The sequence below is a fragment of the Carcharodon carcharias genome, chromosome 8 (assembly GCF_017639515.1).
Source record: "Carcharodon carcharias isolate sCarCar2 chromosome 8, sCarCar2.pri, whole genome shotgun sequence".
In the NCBI taxonomy this organism is placed as follows: Eukaryota; Metazoa; Chordata; class Chondrichthyes; order Lamniformes; family Lamnidae; genus Carcharodon; species Carcharodon carcharias.
Window position 1 is genome coordinate 5,369,235 of NC_054474.1, and position 23,771 is coordinate 5,393,005.

The 23,771-nt window shown below is 45.9% G+C and overlaps 1 protein-coding gene across 4 annotated transcripts in view; it reads left to right on the plus strand.

Annotated features, from left to right (window-relative positions):
• LOC121281094 (protocadherin-1-like) overlaps positions 1–23,771 on the plus strand; it is a 397,262-nt gene that overhangs the window by 37,046 nt on the left and 336,445 nt on the right. Inside the window, exon 3 of one of the 4 annotated variants that reach the window (XM_041193768.1) lies at positions 4,147–4,744. The exons of the other annotated variants lie outside the window; for them this stretch is intronic. Within the exon in view, the coding sequence (XP_041049702.1) occupies positions 4,147–4,182 (36 nt within the window). The 3' untranslated portion in view covers positions 4,183–4,744. Of the gene's footprint in view, positions 1–4,146; positions 4,745–23,771 lie in introns of those variants that run through there. 4 annotated transcript variants of the gene reach the window in all.

The following is a 23,771-nucleotide window of genomic DNA, read 5'->3' on the forward strand; positions in this document are numbered from 1 at the left end:
ATTTTCCAATGAATGATGCTAAGCTAGCTGGCCTGTAGTTCACTGTTTCTCTCTCCTTTCTTGAAAAGCGTGGTAACAATTGCTAACTTCCAATCTGATGGGGGCTGTTCCCAAATCTAAGGAATATTGGCAAATCATAGCCAGTGCATCCACTATTTCTCCAGCTCTCTCTTTTAGAACCCTAGGGTGTAGGCCATCAGGTCCTGGGGTTTTGTTGGATTTTAGTCTCTTAAGTGTCTCCAGTACTTTATTTCTGCTGATAATAATTTCCTTAATTTCCTCACTCTTTTTAGCTCCTAGATTACCATCTATTCCTGGTAGGAAACGTGTTTCTTCCACTAAGAAGACAGGCACAAAATATTTGTTCAATGCCTCTGCCATTTCCTCATTCCCTGTGATAATTTCTCCTGTCTCTGCTTCTAAGGGGCCAATATTTACCTTAGCTTCTTGCTTCCTTTTTATATATTTTTTTATATTTATTCATGGGATGTGGGCTTCGCTGGCTGGGCCAGCATTTATTGTCCATCCCTAGTTGCCCTTGAGACAGTGGTGGTGAGTTGCCTTCTTGAACCGCTGCAGTCCATGTGGTGTAGGTAACACCCACAGTGCTGTTAGGGAGGGAGTTCCAGGATTTTGGCCCAGCGACAGTGAAGGAATGGCGACATATTTCCAAGTCAGGATGGTGACTTGGAAGGGAACTTCAAGGTGGTGGTTTTCCCATCTATCCACTGCCCTTGTTCTTCTAGATGGTAGTGGTCATGAGTTTGCAAGGTGCTGTCGAAGGAGCCTTGGTGAATTCCTGCAGTGTATCTTGTAGATGGGACACACTGTTGCTACAGTGCGTCGGTGGTGAAGGGAACGAATGTTTGTGGATGAAGTGGCAATCAAGTGGGCTGCTTTGTCCTGGACAGTGTCAAACTTCTTGACTTATAGTTATAAAAGCTCTTACAACCTGTTTTAATATTTCTGGCTAGTTTACTCTCATATTCTATTACTTTCCCTTTTTATTAACTTTTTGAGGCCCTCTGCCAGTTTCTAAAACTTTCCCAATCCACAGACTCGTTGCTGTTTTTTTTGCAACTTTATAAACCTCTTCCCTCAATCTAACACTGTCCTTAACTTCCTGAGTGAACCATTGATGGCTCTTTCTTGTTCAGTGTTTGTTTTTCAATGGTATGCAATTTTGCTGAAAAAACAAAAGTCCAGCGAGAAAGACTCATCGGTAGATCAGCGACTACAGGTGAACGGGACTTGGTGTGAGTGAGTTAGGACACGGGCAGCAGAGCTTTGGATGAGATCCAGTTTACAGGAGCCGGAAGATGGGAGGCTGGTCAGGGGAGCATTGGGATAATTGAGCCCGGGGATAACAAATCCCATGCCCGCTGTGGAATCTAGAGACTGGAGATCGAATTGTCCGGTTCTGTTGGCAGCGGACATCACGGCAGACCGGGGGGGGGGGGGGCGGGGTGGGGGGAAGGTGTGGATAATAATACGACGTGAGGGTCAGAAATCGGTGTCATGCCTGCGTGAAAGCACAGCGGGATCAGCCGATGGTATCCATCATGGCGGAACGCGAATCCCGCTGGAGGCCGAGGGGAACCCAATTTGGATCCCAGTAATGGGATGCAAAGTAAGGCCCCCCCCCAACCTTGCCTGATTTACTGTTCTGCTGGCAGGAAAACACCGCACTTGGTGCAAATCTAGGACAATTCTGCCCTCAGTTCCTGAATCTGCTTAAAGGTGAAGACTCCCTGGCCAGGCTTTTCCGGACCCCCACGGTGGGGCCATTGAATTCTCTGTTCACATCCGCGGGACCGGAAGATCCTGCTGGCGTGAAGGCCTGGAAAATTCCGGCCCCTGTGTTTTAATTTTCGAAAACCTGCTCCTTTAATCTGTCAAATAGCATCTCAACCCCACAGAAATGTGACTCTCTCTGTTTCCAAAAAGTGGGACCAAGTAGCACTTTGGAAGGTAGCCAAGCTATGTCTTTTGGTATTTTGGTTCCTATGATACATGTAAACACCTTCAGTCTCCGCTCAGATCATTCTGATCTGGAGTAGCTTCGAAGAGCAAGAGCTAAGGCTGCACTCCAGTGGCTCAGAGCCTAATGGAAACAGAGCAGAGTTGTGCTAATGCACATAACATCAACAGTCTTCCCAAATCTATCCTGAAGCTTAATTCATGTATCAAAAATCTATTAAAAATGTTACAGTAAAAGAAAAATAACCTCCAGGCATTAACATTTTATAGGATAAGGTGCTTCAGTTACTTGGATAGATTGGAGCTGGGACTGTCCTCCTTGGAGAAGAGAAGCTTGAGAGATTTGATAGAGGTGTTCAAAATCATGGCCTGGACAAAGTAGATTGGGAGAAACTGTTTCAATTGACAGAAGGAGCCAGGCAGGGGACACAGATTTAAGGTACTTGGCAAAAGTGCCCATAGCAACATGGGAAAATCTTCATAGCGTAATGAATGTTTGTGATTGGGAAAGCACTGTCTGAGAGTGTGGTGGAGGCAGATTTATTTGTGGCATTCAAAAGGGAATTGGATAAGCTTCTAAAGGGAAAATAAAAAATTGCAGGGCTATGGGGAAAGGTCAGGTCAGTGGGACTAGGCACGTTGCTGGGGAAGTGGTGGTAAAGTGTTATTATCACTGGATCAGTATTCCAGAGACCAGGAGAATGACCTAGGGACTCAGGTTTGAGTCCCACCACAGCAGATGGTGAAATTTGAATTGAGTAAAAATCTGGAATTAAAACTGATGGTGACCATGAAACGATTGTCTTAAAAGCCCATCTTGTTCACTAATGCCCTTTAGGGAAGGAAATCTGCTGTCCTTACCTGGTCTGACCTACATGTGACTCCAGACTCTCAGCAATGTGGTTGACACTTAAAAATACCCTCTGAACAAGGGCAATTAGGGATGGGCAATAAATGCTGGCCTAGCCAGCGACGCCCTCACCCCCATGAAGAAATTTTTAAAAATTGCTCTTGCAGAGGGCTGGCATGTACTTGATGGGCCAAATGGCCTCCTTCTGTGTGATTCTATTCTATGATATGTGTGAATGGAATCAGTGGGACTTATTTCACACTCCTGTGTTTCCACTTTTACCCTCTCCTCACTGGGTCTCGCTTTTCATCATTTTAAAGGGGATGGGAGTGGGGCAGTGTGGAAGTTCAAAGCACCCTTTTATTGATGTCCATGATGCATTTTTATTCTCCTCTTTTTCCCAGCCAGTCCCATTTTCTACCCCCCCACCCCCCCAGGCCCCCGAGGGTGCAAACTCATTGTTCTGGGGTGGGTTTATGAGGGCACTGTCCCTTACTGCACCCAGAAGCTTATCCTGCGCAACATGAGCCTTGGAGGTGAATGTTAATCGCTCATCTGACCACTGGGGGCAGGGATTAGACTTGCCAGCTCTGATTGGCAGCTATTCCTGGAGGTAATGTCGGAAGTTCCCCGTGCTCCAATCCCCCTGCCCTGTCAAACGGCCTTCTATCCCCATTTGTCCAATATAACTGACAAACCAACGTGGCTTTTCTCCCATGTTTTGCTTGAAGCTGTGTCCGGGAGATGAATCTTAAATTCCTGGACACTCCAGGACAACCCTAGAGGGTTGGCAGCATTAGCGAGGTGAGATTATTATCAGGGAGGAAAGGAGGCAGTGAAGGCTGATCGTGTCCACGCCCTGCTTCTCAACATTGTTTTAAACAAGATAACTGTCCTTCTCCACCGCTTGAAAACTGGCAAGAAAGGACTTTTATTTATATAGCGCCTTTCACGGCCTCATGACCTGGCACTTTACAGCCAATGAGGTAGTTTTGAAGTACAGTCATTGTGATAATTTAGGGAACGTGGCAGCCAATTTGTCCACAGCAAGCTCCCATAAACAGTAATGAGATTTTTTTTCAATGATGTTGGCGAGGATGTTAGGGAGAACTCTGCTTTTCATTGAAATAGTGCCATGGGATCTTTTATGTCTACCTGAGAGAGCAGAAGTGGCCATTGGTTTAACATCACACCTGAAAGACAGAAGGTGAGAAGGGCAATTTTAAAGGTAGACACTGGGTATGAGGTGCGGAAGCTGCCACTACTGGTGTTGAATGTATCTCCTTCAGTATCAAAACCAGTCGTTTCACCCACAGGAGGTAAGGATGTTCCTGACCACAAGCCAAGTCTGACTGAAGGAAACGGAAAATAACTAAAGCAGAAGGATCGGCTCAAGGGAATCGAGAGATTGACGGGCTGAAGAAACGCTGAGAGTGTGGGAAGAATGGAAACCCAATTAAGGAGAACCGATGGAAAACTGAGGGTCCCTCTTATACTGGCAGCTTTGGGAGAATTGACAGTTCTGCTAAAATGACCTGAATTTACTACTGCTGAGTAATGCTAAATATTCATAGAACTACATCGAGTCTACAGCACAGATACAGGCATTCGGCCCAATTGGTCCATGTTGGCTTTTATGCTCCACACGAGCACCTCCCCCCCACCCCCAACCCTTCCTCATTGAACCCCATCAACATATTCTTTCATCCCTTTCTTCCTTGTGTACTCATCTGGCTTTCCCTTAAATAGATTTGATACTATTCACCTCAACCACTGCCTGCGGTGGCAAGCTGCACGTACTCACAACTCTCTAGCTAAAGAACGTTCTGCTGCTGGATTTACAGTGACTTACCTGAAATTTATGGTCTTTAGTTTTACTCTCCCCACCACCCCCCCCACAAGTGGAAACGTCTTCTGTATGTCTACCCTATCAAACGCCTTCATCAGGTCCCTTGTCAAATATATTGATTTGAACTTTCTCTGCCTCTATTCTTTCCTTCTTCAGGTTTTGATTGTCCAACAAATATGATCCTTATGTCTATGATCTCTGAGGGCAATGGGATACTTTTGGTTTTTTTTGTCTACTTAAATCAACTCAGATGTTGTGTTCTGCTTGTCATGTGTGAATTTCCTTTAAATTCTGGCTTCTCTTTACTGAGGGTGCTGAATTTTAACAGGGGTACAGTCCCGAGGCAAGAGCCTCCCCAGTGAATGCCGATATTTATGCAGGCCACTGAACGTTGTTGGCGTACTAGAGACTGTGATGGGCATCATGGACAATCATGTTCCTGTTCATTCATTTTCTGAAGGGACTGTGCCATCAGGAGCAGGACTTTTATCTCATTTATTTCCCCCCTCCCAAGTTCCCGAGTCGAATGATATCATTCTGTAATACCTCTTTGGCGCAGGTCTGCTAAGTTGACACCATTTGGGATCATACTGTGCAGTAACCTGATTGTTTTTATTCAGTTGTTGCCAGTACAAGAATGAATTAAATTGGGCTCTTCTCTCGTGATATTTTTGGCCCACACAGGCACATGCTAACACATTCTTTGAAAAGCCAGGTAAAGGAAAAGAGAGAGAGAGAGAAAACGGTGCTCAGGCCCCTATAGCTTCCATTTGTCTGACCCACACAGCAGGCCAGAGGGATTCTGGGAATTACAGCCGCTTCAAGTTGACCAACTGTGTCACATGACAACTGGGCAGCCTAGGCAAAGTCAGCAGAATGAAACCCCCTCCCTCGTAATCTCGGGCTCTGGACTGTAAACAGCTCCACATTTCCAGGGAGAAAGCTCCTGACGCTTAATCAGATGCTGGGCCGATAGGTTAGATACCTCTCCACCTTTTTCTCCTTAAAAAATACCTACTTAATATCTCCTTATGTGACTTGGTATCAATTTTCTTCTGACAAGCCTGTGAAGTGCCTTGGGATGTTAAAGGCGCTATATAAATGTAAGTTGTTATCGTCCGCGATGAGTCTCAGACTGGAGGTGATAAACATTTGAGAAGGTGATTGCCTCTTGGCTGATCCTAAGTTGGTTCTTTGGCGCTGGGGGATGTTTGGAGTGGTTTAGAGGACAGGAAGTAATGCTATAGCAGCACTCCTGTATAAAATGCTCAAGTTAGATCCCTCAGTCAAATGAAAAGCGACAGATGAAATTATGTAATTTGCTTCGAGTTAGTTTATTTTAAAACACAATTTGAGAGTTATTAATGCTTCAATCTATTCTGGCTGGGCTGGTTGAATGTACACAAGCCTAACCTTACCCAAAGAATAAGGATAAGGGCGGTGATGGAGGAGACCAGTAATGTCAGTTGATTCAACAAAAAGGATAGTCAATGTGTCATACTCAATACATATCCCGCTAACAATGTAATGAATGTGTCAAGTAATATCTGATGATGAAGGGGAAGATTAGAAAGCAGTTGCTGTAACAGGGATGGTTTGCTTTGTCTCCATTTCTTGCCTTATGATGAGTTTACTATTCTCCTTTGAATCGACCCTGCAATGGCCTCTCCCCTTGTGTCTATTATTCCCCCTCACCCTCCCAGGGCCCCGATTGTTCCTGCACTGATTCTTGCTGCAGTTTGGTTCTATAGTCATCTGGTTCCATTTCACTACACCAAGAGGATCAACCTTCCTGTTTGAGCTCAGACCACATGCAGGCTATTTGGCTGTGAAGGCCATCACAGTTGAATCTCTGAGGTCTATTTTCCAGCAGGGATTATAGGACGGTGGGGACCCTTGGCTGATTATTTTTTTTCCTTGACTGTAAGATGTTGAGGTCAACTGCTGCATCCTCTCTGCTGCCTCAGCTAAAGCCAACTGACTCTTGATTTTGGGTATGGAAACTGTGCCATGGCCCAGGGCTTAAACAGAGTCAGACTTCCCTTTTGTGCCCCAATAGTCATGCAGCACCAACTGGGGATAGCAACTGCGTGCCAGCATTGCACAAAAGAAAGATTTGCATTAATTTAGCACCTTTCATGACCTCAAGACCTGCCAGAGCACCTTTGCTGTCAATGCGACATCTTCAAGGTGGAGTCATTGTCTTATTGTAGGAAATGCAGCTGCCAGTTTGTGCACAGCAAGCTCCCACAAACAGCAATATGATCATGACCAGATAATCTGTATTTTAGTGATGTCGGTTCAGGGATGAATAATTGGCCAGGGCACCAAGAAGATCTCTCCTGATCTTTGACATACTAGCTGCGGGATCTTTTACGCCCACTGTAGAGGGCAAACAGGACCTCGGTTTTACATCTCGTCTGGAAGATGACAATGTAGTACTACTTCAGTACTGCACTGGGAGATTTCAAGGAGTGGAACTTACATCCACAATCTTCTATCTTGGAGGTGAGAGTGCTACCAATTGATCTGTTTAAATGCCAAGTCTTTTTTTCATAGAGGGAGAGTAATGTTTCTGTGTCGATAAGAACGTGTGACCTACTAATCTTATCCTTTAATGTTGTCTTGAGTTGAGAACTGAGAAAGAAAATTGAACAGTTCAGCTGAGAATGAGACATAGAGACGATATATGTTATATAGATTCCTGTTGCTGTGCTAGGACTGAGGCCCATAGGGCTTGGGGGAGGCAGAAACAGCTAATGGGCAGCAAGCACCAAGTTAAAGCATCAATCATGATGGCAAAGAGTAGTTTTTGAATGTCAGAGTTATTAGAGGAATTGAGACATTAAGTGAGACAAGTTTGATCACAGCTCGGTTATAGTTAGAGCTAAATCAGCCTTTACATTTTTTATTAAAATTCCACCAGATGCAGAAATAATGTTGATACCAATGTTTGCTGTGCGAAAAAAAAAAAGGCAAAATTCGGGTCACCAACTCTGGTTGGACATTTTTGTCATCACATGACACTCATACCTCAAACTGCCCCAGCGTCATGCTCCTCCCATTGGTGGTTCAACACATACCTCATCAAAGCGCACCCAATCGGAAAGCGAACAGGCACTTTGTGATTGGCTGGCAGCATTTAACACCCGCCCTGCCATGCTCCCATCTCCCATTTCTTTTATATTCAGTAAATGAAAGTGTTTGAAGTAAATGGGAAGAAAACAAACACATTGGGCTGGACTTTCGCCGAGTCAAGATGACTTTTAAGAATGGCAACCGGGCCCTGATTCAGGGACTCCTGACCCCATTCCTAGGGTTTCCAATTTTTGGCAGTTCCTTTTAAGTGTTCGTGATTATTTAGGTTGTGATCCCTACCAGGCTGGCTCCATTGTGGGAATAGGCATGTCCTTGTAGTCCACTGCAATTTTAATGGAGTTGACCCAGCTTTCCAAAGAGTCGTGGTTCACAACACCTCAGAGGTGTCATGAGCCAAAGCTAAGTTTAAAAGGTCCTCCTCATGCCACCAGTGCCAAGGTATGTCATGCCCCCTCGAGCAACCCTTATGGCCCCTCATTACCCCATGTCTAGTTTTGACACTTCCATGCCCATTCCAACACTATACAATCTAGAAAAACAATGAACCCTCTACTGAGAGTAGGACGTGTAAAAAAAATGCTTTAAAAATATCATTAATTGATAACTTTGCACTTTCTTTAAAAAAAACCTCCTTTTTACTATAGGCCAATAAATGTGTCAACCATCCAGATCCTTTAAAGCATCAACAGCAGAAACTGCAAGCACCGGCGCTCAGGCATTTTAGTACTCTAATGGATGTCTGGGTTCTCAGCCAGGAATCCATGACGATGCATGGTTGGAGCCCAGAAATCCCTTAGCCTGTTGAAACACCTGAGCCCCAAGGAAAACAATACTTGAATGATGGCTCTGGCTCTCTGATCTGTGCTATGATTTTCATAATGTTTACACAAAATACAGAGGTTTCAAGTGCTTGCAGTCTCTGCTATTGACACTTTAAAGGGTCTGAATGATTGGCACTTCTATCGGCCATTAGTATAAAGGAGCTTTTTATTAAGAAAGTGGAAAGTTGTCAATGAATGACCTTTTATAAAACAGCCCACTTCCACTATTGGGTCCATTGGTGTTAACTGTGTATAATGGGTGAATGGGCGCGGCAGCTCCAGAGCTTGGCAATGGGGTGGGGGGTGCATACCCGGGCATGAGGGAGACCATAGGGAGTGGATGGAAAGCATTTGTGGCGGGTGAGGGCTGGAGGGCCTTCATGTTTTTATTTTAACTGGGACGAGCCTTTTTAAACAGCCCACCTTGGCACCCTGCAGCACATGTGGCTCCACATTTTTTTCCTGGCTCGGCTTGTGAACTGCAGCCCAGACCCATCTACCCATAATGACAATCCTTTCTTAGCGGGCACCATTCTCCTGAGACGGGCAGGCGGGCAGAACCAGGAACTTTCCTGACTCTTGCTACCTGCCTGGAGGATGAAAATCCAGCCCGTAATTATAATTTAAAAAAAAAGTGCTGGAAATACTCAAGAGGTCCGGTAGCACCTGTGGAGAGAGAACAACATAGAGTTAATGTTTTAGGTTTGTGATTCATCTTCCACTTTCAGTTGCAGTTGGTCTTGGCACCTTGGCTTGACTGGAAATCAATCAGCTGCCCCTGACTGTTGTCCAAAACTCTGCCCTACACAATGGCCTACTCCCACTCCTATTTCTCATGCTCTCATAAACATAAATTGAACTGCTCGTGCAATACTCTGTTCACATGGGAGCTGAGACGCAGTGAGCATTGGGGTAAGGTACAGCGAGTCAAGGTTCCCAAATCATAACACGGAAGAAAGATGCTATCTGGCCTGCAACGTTCTTTGAAAGAACTAGTCAATGAATTCCACTCTTCTGGTGCCCTCCATGGAACATCACCTTGACATGGTGGAGAGGCTTGTGTAGTCTGATGGTCCCTTGAGCGATGCAGTCAGCAGGCTGAACTTGCATTGGGCAAAAGAAACTCTCCTTATCTCCCCCTAGCCAATTACCTAAAATCTGTGTCTTCTGCTCTCTGACCTGCCTGCCAGTGGGAACTGGGTGAAACTATCAAAACACTTGCCCAATTTGAACACCTCCACTAAATGTCCCCGTCACGATCTCTGTTCCAAGGAGAGCAACCCCAACTTTTTTCCAGGTATTTTTGTTTTTGTTTTTGTTTTGGATTTCCAGCATCCGCAGTTTTTTTTGCTTTTACCCAACTTTTCCAGTCTGTCCGCGGAACTAGGGGGAAAGAAAAAAATCTCTCTTCCCAGCATCGGACACCGTGGTCTAGCCGGTGATTTATTAATCGTTTAGGTATTTTGCCCTTTTAATTCCAGGTCAGTTTTGGAATTGGGGGAATGGCTGTGCAGTGAACCCTGGCTAATTCAGGCCATCGTGCATGGATTGATCCAATCAGAATAACATATATTTTTTTAAAGGGAAATGCGGCAGGATGGAGGAGTACTGAAGTCGAAGAGGAGTCCATGCAGCTACTTTTCTTTCATAATTTACAGCTTCAGCAACTGGAACTAAAATAAGAGCACAAATAAGGGCGGATTAGCAATAATGGCGTTAATTGATTTAGAGACTGCCATTAAAACTGCCCAGCCTAAAATTGGCCTTTGCTGTTCAGCATTAAAGGGAGTTTTGCGCTCCCTTGTCTGCCAATTAGTCTTTGGTGTTGGCCACTGATTTAATTAATCTTCCGCATGACTGTTGGTACAGAAATGCTTTCTGTCTTGTGGCATCACCTCACTAGTCTGCTTCGGTTTTCTTTGCAATTAAGTTTGCTTATAGGGTGGTGACTGAATACATTGTTCTAAAGTAAAAATGAGGCCATGAAGTAATGAGTTGACAGGACATGGTTTGATTAGGTGCAAAGTGTCACCGTTAATCTGGCTGCACTGCCGTAAGTAATCCTTTGTCTGTATTTTAAATCCAGGAGGGGTTATGGATGAAAACTAATTGTACAAGTGGAATCTTTGGAATTCAAATCTTTGTGTCTGTCTCTGTTTCTGTTTCTCTCTCTCTCTCTCTCTCTCTGTCTCTCCGTCTCGTGTCCCTTTCCTTATTCCATCCTCCCACTCTCTTTATTTTTCGAGCACCCCTCATTATAAAAGACAAAACGCAAGAGAAATAACTGTAAAAAATACAAATTACCAAGATTTCTGGTGAAGCCAGAAACAAGTTGAGTTTGGTCAGAAAGCAGTAAGGGAGCAGTGAGGCATTCCGACGCTTCAGAAAGTATAAATTTTGAAAACTTTACATGCTAATGGGCGAATGATAACAGGAGAGTTTTTGGGGCTGGCCACTTGTTTTTTTTTTCTGCTGAGATCATAAGAATGAGGAGCTGGAGGAGGTCTTGGCCCCTCGAACTTCCTCTGCCATTCAGAAAGATCACAGCCCATCTACACCAGCTTCACTTTCCCAATTTAGCCCCTGTGGTCTCCAGTTCTCATTATGCCAATCTCAGGGCTCTCTTCTGGTACAATAGGGGAGGAGTTTTATTCACTGAAGGCTCTTGTCTTGGTATCATGGGCTGAGCTGTCATTTTCACTTACTTGTTCTTTTCAGAAGAAACAAAGGCTACGGTGAATCTTGGTTCGCCCAGTTGGTGGGGGGGGGGGGGAATGCAATTTAGAGCCATGGGGCTGGATTTTACAGCCGCAAGGTGGGTGGTGGGGGGTGGGGGGGCGGCGGTGGGGGGGAGGTGGCAGGGGATGGTGGCTGGGAGCATGTAAGATACAAAGGGTGCCAGTCGACCACCTTCCTCTCCACCCCCAAGCTGTTCCCCATAATACAGCAGGTAGGCAGAGGCTGAAATCAGTATCCGACCCAGCATTTTGAAATAAATAATTAAGGGTCAATTAAGCTCATCGACAAGCCAGTTGATCCATATGCCATAAAATGGTTGGCACGGGAAGGGGGGGCAGGCTGTTTTTAAATAAATGTTTGTCAAGGTGGGAAGGAAGTGGAGGCACAGCATTCGGGGGAGGAGCCCATTGCAAACTAGAGATACCCCCTCCCTAAGGCATTACCCCCCACTTTGTTTTCCCCCTCCTGGACTCAAACATGGGCCCTCCCAACCCCCTCGCTCCCTCCCAACCCCCTCGCTCCCTCCCTCATCTGCCCAATCCCTCCCCGTCAAAGACCCCTGATTTATCTGTCTCCAGAAGCCATCAATCTTAGTCGTGGACCTGCTAGCAGTCCCGGCACCACCCACCACTGAGTTCTGGCAAGGGTGGGACGGCTAGAGCTGCCGGCCTATCAGATTGGCTGGCAGCTGTCAAGGGAGAGTCTTCCTCCCACTGAGGGGCGGAAGTCCCACTCTCTGCTCTTTTAGCCCACCGGCAACACGTTATGGCCACAGGGTTAGGGCTGCAAACTGTAATTGTGTATTGTTGTGGGTTTCACCACATGACTTGCCCCCACACTCCATCTATCCTTGTGACGCACTGCCTTATAACACCATTCGGAAAGCAAAAAGACTTATTACCCAATTGGATGATGCTTGACTATCAGCCAAACAGTCTCCCCCCCCCGCCCCCCCTCCCATTTCTGATATGTTTATATCTGGTAAAGAGAAATATTTGAAGAAAATGACAAAAAAAAAATCTATTTTAATGTCCCGATGATTTTTCTCCAGGGTTGCACACAGCAGTATCCGAGAGATCGATCTTCAATTCCTGGAGACTCCAGGCCAATCCTGGAGGGTTGGCAACCCTATGCAGGGCAGATTTCCTTTAGGTTTTTCAGCTGTCAGCTGACTCGTGCAGCAGGGGGTGGGGGGATGGGTATGTAATATACCCCCCTGTGAAATCCAGCCCATAGAAATTTAAACATGGTGAGGGGCCATTTTGGTGTAACCAATATTGACTCTGCAAAGTTATCTACACTTGACCCATTTCTCCATGTCCTTTAATGCTTTCCTTCAAATGTTTAGCTAGCTTTCTCTTAAATCCACTTCTTTAGTAAAGCATTTCACATGTTCGTGATCTCTTGTGTAGGGAAAGCCAATTTTCTAAATTTTCCCTTGATGCTTCTAATGCTAATCCTAAATTTACGTCTTCTCATTATAGACTGACCATCCAGTCAAAATAATTTTCGACTATTTAACTTGTTAGTTAGATCAGCCTTCAATGTTTATTCATCGTTGCCCATGTGTAGGTTGTGTGAGCTGCCTCCTGAAGCATTGCAACCCGTGTGGTGTAGCTGGGGAGCTCCAGGATTTTGACCCAGTGCCAATGAAGGGACAGTGATATTTTTACAAGTCAGGATGGTGCGTGATGTCAAAGGGAACTTGCAGTTGTTGGTATTCACATGCAGCTTCTGCCCTTGACCTTCTAGGTGGTAGAGGTCACAGGTTTGGATGGTGCAGGTGGAGAAACTATTCATTACTTTCACCAGATCTCCTCTTGAGCTCCCCTGCTCTGGTGTGTGCAGCACTGGTCGGTAAAAGCCCATCATAACCATATCCTATGTACAATCCTGCTGAATCCATGTTGTGTTTTTCCCATGGCTCCAATGCTCTTTTTATAACAGGGGGCCCATGAACCATGCACAATACCCCAGCCTTGGCCACCACACAACTTTGGGCATCTGTTTTTTCCTGTGCAGAAGTTTAAGTACAAAACCTGGTATGAAGGAAGAATGCAAACCAGGAAGATCCCAGCTTCACTTACCATATTGTGCTGAGCAAGCTGGTTTGGGCTGGAAGTTGAGATATTAAAAAGCCTGGGCGAAAAAGGAGAAAGATCAGAAAATGTTAGACATCCTGCTCCTTGCCCACTTGCTCCTGGTGAATGGTGTTGGTGTCTTGTCTAATATCTGCACATAGGCAAACACACATGCACATACACACACACACACACACACACAATCATTCACATACACAGACACACACACACACACACACACACACACACACACAATCATTCACATACACACACACACAATCATTCACATACACACACACAATCATTCACATACACACACACACACACACACACAATCATTCACATACACACACACACAATCATTCACATATACACACACACAATCATTCACATACACACACACACACAATCATTCACATACACACACACACAATCATTCACATACACACACACACACACACACAATCATTCACATACACACACACACAATCATTCACATACACACACACACACACACAATCATTCACATACACACACACACAATCATTCACATACACACACACACACACAATCATTCACATACACACACACACACAATCATTCACATACACACACACACACACAATCATTCACATACACACACACACACACAATCATTCACATACACACACACACACACACACACACACAATCATTCACATACACACACACAATCATTCACATACACACACACACAATCATTCACATACACACACACACACACACACACACAATCATTCACATACACACACACACACACACACACACACACACAATCATTCACATACACACACACACACACAATCGTTCACACACACACACACACACACACAATCATTCACACACACACACACAATCGTTCACACACACACACACACACACACAATCATTCACACACACACACACAATCATTCACATACACACACACACACACACACAATCATTCACATACACACACACACAATCATTCACATACACACACACACACACACACAATCATTCACATACACACACACACACACACACACACAATCATTCACATACACACACACACAATCATTCACATACACACACACACACAATCATTCACACACACACACACACACAATCATTCACACACACACACACACAATCATTCACATACACACACACACACACACACACACAATCATTCACATACACACACACACACACAATCATTCACATACACACACACACACACACACACACACACAATCATTCACATACACACACACACAATCATTCACATACACACACACACACACACACACACACACAATCATTCACATACACACACACACACACACAATCATTCACATACACACACACACACACACACACACACAATCATTCACATACACACACACACAATTATTCACATACACACACACACACACAATCATTCACATACACACACACACACACACACACACACACACACAATCATTCACATACACACACACACACAATCATTCACATACACACACACACACACAAAATCATTCACATACACACACACACACACACACACAATCATTCACATACACACACACACACACACACAAAATCATTCACATACACACACACACACACACACACAATCATTCACATACGCACACACAATCATTCACATACACACACACACACACACACACACACAATCATTCACATACACACACACACACACACACACACACGCATATTTTGCACCAGTCACCAACGGGCAATGAGTAGGATGGCCATCTCTACCGAGGGTAGTTGACATGAGAAGAATGAGCACATAGATATACTATGACGGAGAAATCGTTACCACTGGAATCGACCCCTAGCAGGAGTCAGCATTATCAGGGAAGGGAAGGAAGACGTGGGAGGAAACAGAAATAATTTGTGCGTACGTCTATTTTCGAGCAGGTATGAAGGTGCGGTGTGGCTAGATGTCCAAAGTGCACCAGACATCGGAGAGAAAGCAAGCTTGCATTAATGTCATGCCTTTCATGACCCTGAGGACATCCCAAACTGCTTTACAGCCAGCGAAGTACTTTAGAAGTGCGGCTGCTGTTGTAACGTTGGAAAGGTGCCAGAGACACTGGCCTGAATTTTCAGTAGGACGGGCAGATGAACTGGTGGGACCGCGAGCGGTCGGGAACCGGACCACGGACCACCATCGGCATGCGATGAAAAGCCCAGCGCTGCCGGGGTTGGGGGGTGGGAGCAGGCCAGGCAATGATGTCAGCGTGGGCTTGGGCGAGCACTGAGAGAAAGCTGCCTGAAGACAGGGAGCTGCCTTGGGGAGCTGAAGAACCGAAACCCAGGAAATAAAGTGTTTTAGAAAAGGAAGAAGATGTCCAAGCATCACAATCAGGCACCTGAACTTGTAGGTCATAAAAATGCTGCCCACAGATTTCTATTTTTTATTTTGTTTAATAACGGAAATCCCATCCCACCCTTGGATGAGGTTTGATGAGAAATATAAAGGCCGCCTGGTCGATTCATCCGTCCGCCCAGCTTAAGGTTGGACAGGCCACGTGAATGACAGGCGGTTACACAGCCGGGTTTAATTGCCCTCCTACTTGTCGGTGGGTTTCTGACTTTTGCGCCTCCCCGCCAGCCGAATATCGTGCGAGCGCAGCCTGATGTCATCTCGCGCGAATTCACGCCCGAATGGGCCTTGCGCGTGCTGCCCGATTGGCGTAAAATTCAGCCCCCACAAAGAGCGGCGTGAGAACGGTAAAAACAGATAATCTGCTTCTTTTTTTCAGTAATGTTGATGGAGGGATAAATATTGGCCAGGGCACCAGGGATAATCACCCTGCTCCTCTTTTAAAATAGTGCATAGGGATCTTTTACATCCACCTGGGAGGCCAGACGGGTCTTCAGTTTAATGTTGGGCCCGAAAGGCAGCCCCTCCAACAATGCGGCACCTCCTCAATGCTGACCCTCTGACAGTGCAGCATGCCCACAGTGCTGACCCTCCGACAGTGCAGCACACCCTCAGTGCTGACCCTCCGACAGTGCAGCATTCCCTCACTGTTCAACCTCCGACAGTGCAGCATTCCCTCAGTGCTGACCCTCCGACAGTGCAGCATTCCCTCAGTGTTCAACCTCCGACAGTGCAGCAAACCCTCAGTGTTGACCCTCTGACAGTGCAGCACTTGCTCAGTGTTCAACCTCCAACAGTGCAGCACTCCCTCAGTGTTGACCCTCCGACAGTGCAGCATTCCCTCAGTGTTCAACCTCCGACAGTGCAGCACACCCTCGGTGCTGACCCTCCGACAGTGCAGCACACCCTCGGTGCTGACCCTACGACAGTGCAGCATTCCCTCAGTGTTCAACCTCCGACAGTGCAGCAAACCCTCAGTGTTGACCCTCTGACAGTGCAGCACTTGCTCAGTGTTCAACCTCCAACAGTGCAGCACTCCCTCAGTGTTGACCCTCCGACAGTGCAGCATTCCCTCAGTGCTGACCCTCCGACAGTGCAGCACTCCCTCAGTGCTGACCCTCCGACAGTGCAGCACACCTCAGTGTTCACCCTCCGACAGTGCAGCACGCCTCTGTGCTGACCCTCCAGCAGTGCAGCACTCCCTCAGTGCTGACCCTCCGACAGTGCAGCATTCCCTCAGTGCTGACCCTCCGACAGTGCAGCATTCCCTCGGTGCTGACCCTCCGACAGTGCAGCACACCTCAGTGTTGACCCTCCGACAGTGCAGCACTCCCTCAGTGCTGACCTTCCTGCAGTGCAGCACTCCCTCCGTGTTGACACTCCAACAGTGCAGCACTCCCTCAGTGCTGACCCTCCGACAGTGCAGCACTCCCTCAGTGCTGACCCTCCTGCAGTGCAGCACTCCCTCCGTGTTGACCCTCCAACAGTGCAGCACTCCCTCAGTGCTGACCCTCCGACAGTGCAGCACTCCCTCAGTGCTGACCCTCCTGCAGTGCAGCACTCCCTCCGTGTTGATCCTCCAACAGTGCAGCACTCCCTCAGTGCTGACCCTCCGACAGTGCAGCACTCCCTCAGTGCTGAACTGGAGTGTCAGCCTTGATTTTTGTGCTCAGACCTCTGGATTTGGTTCAGAAGCCAGAGTGCTGCCAATTGAACCATGGTGAACACTTCCAGAACATACTAGACATCACATTTTTTTCTTGTAGTTGTCAGTCATTAACCTGGAACATAATATTCCCAAGTAATGGCAGCTGTCCACTGTTTGATGTCAGTGGTTTATAAATGACCACAGTTATTTGGACTACTTAATCCATTGGCCTTAAAGGACATGCTAGGCCCGGTTTACTGCTAAGAATCTTACTGTGCTCCAGTTTTATTTTCAATAAAAGACTTTGGTAATCTATTTCTGGAATTGTGCCAACGGAAACCCATTTATTGTTGCTGCGATGCCAGGTTTAAAAAAAAATACCAGTTGGTGTACTTTTCTTTAATTACTTGTGACATTTTGCCTTTCACTGAGTTTTGCCCCTGCAGAGCTGAATACACAACCACAAGCAGAGCATGTGTGAAGCACAATGGTCTCCGTGGGATTCAGTACAAAATCTAAATAAATAATTAACTACAGCAGCACAGAGAGCAGCACTGGGACCTGAGTCTGATTTTACTTTTGGTCCTTCGAGGACACAGTCTGAACATTTTATTTATCGTAATGCACCCCAAATTAAAAAGCTGCCCTCTCCTGACTCCTGTTACAGCGCGCCAACCTGATCATTTAGCTAGCCCGGGACTTGATCCTGCAACGCTTTAAGGAGAGGTCTTTCCTGCATGTTGCCCTCATTCTCTGTACTGAGCCCGGAGACTGCTGTTCAAACCCACACCACATTCAGGGAGTTTGAGCTGGTAGTCGAGGTTGGCAGTGGCACCCCAGGACACGGTGCACCCATTTTGAGGTTGACCGAGCAGTGGATGAGGTATTTAATTCGAAGCCTGCTTACCTTTCCCCATATGCTGACCAAATAGCACACAAAAAAAAAACAGATACCTCTCACTGTTCTTCTTGTGTACAAAATAACGGCAGTAACTGTCTATGAAAGCCATTGCATTTCATAGTAGTTGACTTGTACTTGAAGGTTTTTGTGAGTTTTTTGTGAGATAAAAGTTGGAATATTAATGCAGTACTCTCCCCTCCACCTCTCACTCCACAAACCTGCACCCAGCACAGTGATGATCTGATTGGTAAAGACTTGAATTTATGTAGCACCATTCATGCCCTCAGGACGTTCCGAAGCACCTCACAGCCAGTGAGTTGCTTTTGAAGTGCAGTCACTAAGAGATGCTGCAGCCCACTGATGTACATCAAGCTCCTACAACAGCAATATTTAGTGACCAGATATGGTAATCTGTTTTTGTTGTGCTGGTTGTGAGATTAATGTTGGCCAGGACACGGGGGGGGGGGGTGGGGGGTAATATTTCTCCAAAATTGTGCCATGGGATTGTCATGTCCATTTGAAAAGATAAACAGGCCCAAAAATGACATCTCCAAGAGTGCAGCACTCCCTCAGGACAATACTGATAGCTTGAATTTTCCATTGAATGCTACCTGATGAGCCATGGCTGACACTGGTACATATCTGGCACAAAGACGTGCGGTACTGTATTCAATCTTCACCCTAGCCTGTGAAATTTGTACCTGTGTGTCCTATTTTACACAGAGGGGTGAGCATTTCATCCCAGTCTTGTGTCCATGCTAAAGACTTTCCCAGCCTGGGCTGTTAGATGGTGATTAAGAGCTCTAGCTGATTTACCCCCTTCATACATGGATTGTCAAAGTTGGTTACTTTTCCTGCTTTCTCAACTGACTTTGGATAGCTCAGCATGGACTTGGGATCAAACCTACTGCCTCTCTTAGTTCCGTGGGCAGCTCCTTTAAGACAGACCATTGGAGAAGTTCCTCTGGTTTGGACTGACCTCCATTAGTGATGGTTGAAATCTGACTTGTATAAGAGGGTGAAGAGTAGCAGGGAGAGAGTGAGAGAGAGAAAGGAAAAACCTCTGCTTAACTGGATAAAGTTTTCATTGATCTCCATTTGCAGAAACTGTTAAAGATGGCTCTGAATGTTTGTGTTGTTTTAGCCGTCTTGAGTCAAGTTATGATATCCTAGAAAGTGCCTGATAGTTTTAAATTAAGTTCCAATTAGTTGTGGTCGAATATGGTTCCAAAATATTCATGTCATCCAGCGCTGGAACGTTAGGAGCAGGAGTAGGCCGTTCAGCCTGTGGAGCCTGTTCTGCCATTCAATTAGATCATGGCTGATCACCTACTTCAATGTCACTGTCCCGCACTATCTCCATATCCCTTGACGTCCAGAAAATGCTGAGAATTTTTTTAAAAATTCATTCACGGGATATGGGCTTCGCTGGCTGGGCCAGCATTTATTGCCCATCCCTAGTTGCCCTTGAGAAGGTGGTGGTGAGCTGCTGCCTTGAACCGCTGCAGTCCATGTGGTGTAGGTACACCCACAGTGCTGTTAGGAGGTTTTTGATCCAGGAGAATGGTCTGTTTATTCCTACTCTCTGCTTTCTGTTAACCAATTCTCAATCCACACTAGTATATTTCCCCCAACGCCATGAGCTCTAATTTTATTTGCTAAGCTCCTGTGTGGGACCTTATCAAAAACTTTCTGAAAATCCAAACACACCACATCCTCTGGTTCTCCTTTATCAAAGCTACAAGTAACATCCTCAAAAAAAACTCCAGTAAGTTTGTCAAACATGATTTCCCTTTCATAAATCCATGTTGACTCTGCCCAATTTTGCTATTCTTTTCTAAATGGCCAGTTGTCACATCCTTCATAATAGACTCAAACATTTTCCTGGCGACTGACGTCAAATTAACAGGTCTATAGTTCTCAGTTCCCCCTCTGCTTCCCTTCTCAAATAGTGGGGTTCCATTTGCTACTTCCCAGTCCGCAGGAATCTTTCCAGAATTTTGCCCTTGGCCGGCAGGATCGGTGGGGGCAGGAGGACGAGCAAGCCCAGCGTGAACTTTGTGCAGGCGCGCGAGAGAGCGCTGAGTAATCTCCCTGAGGCACGGAGCTGCCTCGGGGAGATGAAGAACATGTTGAAAAAAAATTACAAAGCACTGAAAAATGTCATGAAATATGTTCCCTCCTGTGACTCTGTCACATGAGCAGGGACACGTTTTTAATTTAAAATTGAAGTTTTTATTCCGTTTGTATTTGCTTTTTGCCTGTGGATCAGGTTTCCAAAAAAAAATGCAAAGGCCCCTTGGCCTTCTCACCAGTTTGTCAACCATTAGGTTGAACGAACGGTGAAATTTAAGGACAGTTGATAACTTAATGGCCTTAACAGGCCTTTTAATTGTCATTGGGCCCACTTGCCAACCGAACTATCACGTGACTGCGCGGTGATGTCAGCACGCTCGGCCAACAACATTGCGCGTCATTTCACACTTCGTCAGGTCAGGCGCCCGCCCACCCACTGAGCTAAGAATCCTGGCCTGTAGAATTTTGTAAGGTGACCCACCATTGCATCTCTCTAGCCACCTCCTTCAACACGCTGGGATATGAAGCTCATCCAGTTCAGGGGATTTATCAGCCTTCAATCCAGTTAATTTTTCAAGTACTTCCTCTTTACTAATACTAATTTCTTTTCACCTCTCAGTTTAACAAGCCCCTTGGTCGCCCCTTGAGAAGGTGGTGGTGAGCTGCCTTCTTGAACAGCTGCGGTCCATGTGGTGTAGGTACACCCACCGTGCTGTTAGGGAGGGAGTTCCAGGATTTTGGCCCAGCGACAGTGGAGGAACGGCCAATATATTTCCCAGTCAGGATGGTGTGTGGCTTGAAAGAAAGAAACACTTGCAGTTATATAATGCCTCTCACAACTTGGAGGGGAACTTGTTCGCTGCCCTTGCTCTCCTAAGTGGTAACTTTACAAGGTGCGGTCAAAGGAGGCTTGGTAAGTTGCTGCACTGCATTCTGCATATGGTACAGACCCGTTGCTACTGTGCGCTGGTGGTAGAGACAGTGAATGTTTAAGGTGATTCCCATCTCTCTGCCCATGCACCCCCCCCCCCACCCCACCATCTCCTCAACACCCCCCAGCACCACCACTATAACTCCCTTCCCCACCGACTCCACAGCTTACAAAACTTTCATCATCACCCCTTTCATATTAAATTCTGGACATTCTGTGTAAGTTAGTCATTTTCAATTGTTGAATTTGAGCAAATGGGAACATCAGTATTCTACCGCCGATCAGCGCTGTTGGAGAGAGCACACAGTCAAGTTATTGGAAATAGCGACGGTGGCATCAACCTTAATCTGCCTGACCCTTATTTTCACTGGGTGGGGTTTGTGTACTGTGCTGTCATTGGAATGCTAATTTGATGCACTTTGTCAGCAGGTGGAAGATGTTAACAATGCCTTAATAGGAAATCATACATCGGCGTGTCCGATTGGCTTTACTGGTGACATCGTCATCTCAGAATCAAACTGTTGTCCATATGAGTGAAATTTACATGCCCTTGAGTACATCACCCAGGCTGATGGTTCACTGCAGTGCTGAGGGAGTACTGCATCCTCAGGGGTTGCTGTGTTTTCAGATGAGATGTTGAACCAAAGCCCCTGTGCCTGTTCAGGTGAACAGTATCAGTCCCGTAGCGCTTTTCCGGAGAGCAAGTTCCCTCTGTGCCCCTCCCAAGACTTTTCTCTCGAACAACACCACCAGAAACAGATGGTGTAGTCATTCCTTTATTTGCTGTGTGTTGGACATGGTTATGTAGGGAAAAATGGAGCTGGTACATCGGAACAGGAACTGCATGTAATTCATTAGCAATGGAGCGCTCTTGAAGTGACCCTTGGCTTTCTGCCTATCGTTAGTTCATTCTCATTCCTTTGCTTTAGTTTTAGAATGAGAGCCAACAAATTAGAAATGTTTGATTTTAAAAAATTATATAGTGCAAATAATGAAACATTTTTCAATATAGTCAATGATTGGGAGCAGGAACAACAACCTGCATTTATCTGGCGCCTTTAACATAGTAAAGCGTCCCAATCTGCTTCACAGTAGCATTTTCAGACAAAATTTGGAGGCAATCCATGTAAGGAAGTATCAGGTCCAATGACCAAAAAACTGATCAAAAGGTGGGTTTTTAAGGAATGTTTAAAGGAGGAAAGAGAAGTAGAGAGGGGGAAGAGGCATAGTGAGAGCATTCCAGAGCTTAGAGCCAAGACGGATGAAGGCACAACCATCAATGGTGAAGTGATTAAAATCTGAAGTGTGCAAGAGGCTGGAATTGGAGGGGTGCAGATACCTTGGAGGCTGGTGGGGCTGGAGGAGGTTACCGAAATGGGGAGGGATGAGGCCATTTAGTAATTTGAAAGCAAGCGTGTGAATTTTAAAAGCAAAGCATTTAAATAAGCTGTTTGGGGATGGATGGGGGATGTCTCGGTGTGTATTTACTGTGCTGGGGTGGGAGGGTGTCTCTCTGTGTATGCACTGTTTGGAGGCGGAGGTGGGGGTGGGAGTATGTCTCTGTGTGTATGTACTGTTCTGGGGTGGGAGGTGTCTCTCTGTGTATGCACTGTTCGGAGGTGGGGGTGGATGTGTGCCTCTGTGTCTATGTACTGTTAAATTTACCTTACGCTCCTCTGCAGAGACTATGAAACCCATTTTAATTTGTTCCATTCCTGTGGTTACCTGGGCAACCACAACTAAATTAAACCTTGCTTTTTTCTGGCTGATACTTCATGTTTGTATTTTATTTTTAATCTGTGAAGAATTGGTTTGGAGGAAACAAGTCATCCTTTCAATCCTATTAACTCGCAGACACTGTTAGTAAACTGGGAATGATGAGGAAAAGGTTTGCAGCTTGCAGGTTGGGAGAGTTGCGTGCACATCAAAACTGGTTGATGTGTTTCTTGTTTCACTCGGGTGTTGACGAAGAACAGTGCAAAATTATCATGAATAAAGTGGACAAATTTAACAAATAGACTTTGCTTGCACATTTTCAAGTAACTGTGGATTCTGCCCATGTTGCACACACCAGAGCTCATTTCTACATTCACTTAATACTTGCGCTACCAGACCAGTTCTGGCTTGCGTTAGTTTTGGCAGATCTCACCTCAGGGCAGCCGCTGAGTTGCCAGGATTGACTTCAGTGGCCCCTGGGATAAGGAGGGGCTGAGGTACTTTCTGCCTAACCTCAATCCCGAGACTTGTTGTTGAGAAGCGTAGGTGATTCGCAAAAACAGGGCCAAATTGAGCAAAGATATCCCTGCCCCACCTCCTATGGGGAAGGAACTTCCTCTCCACAATCCCTGTGTAGGTT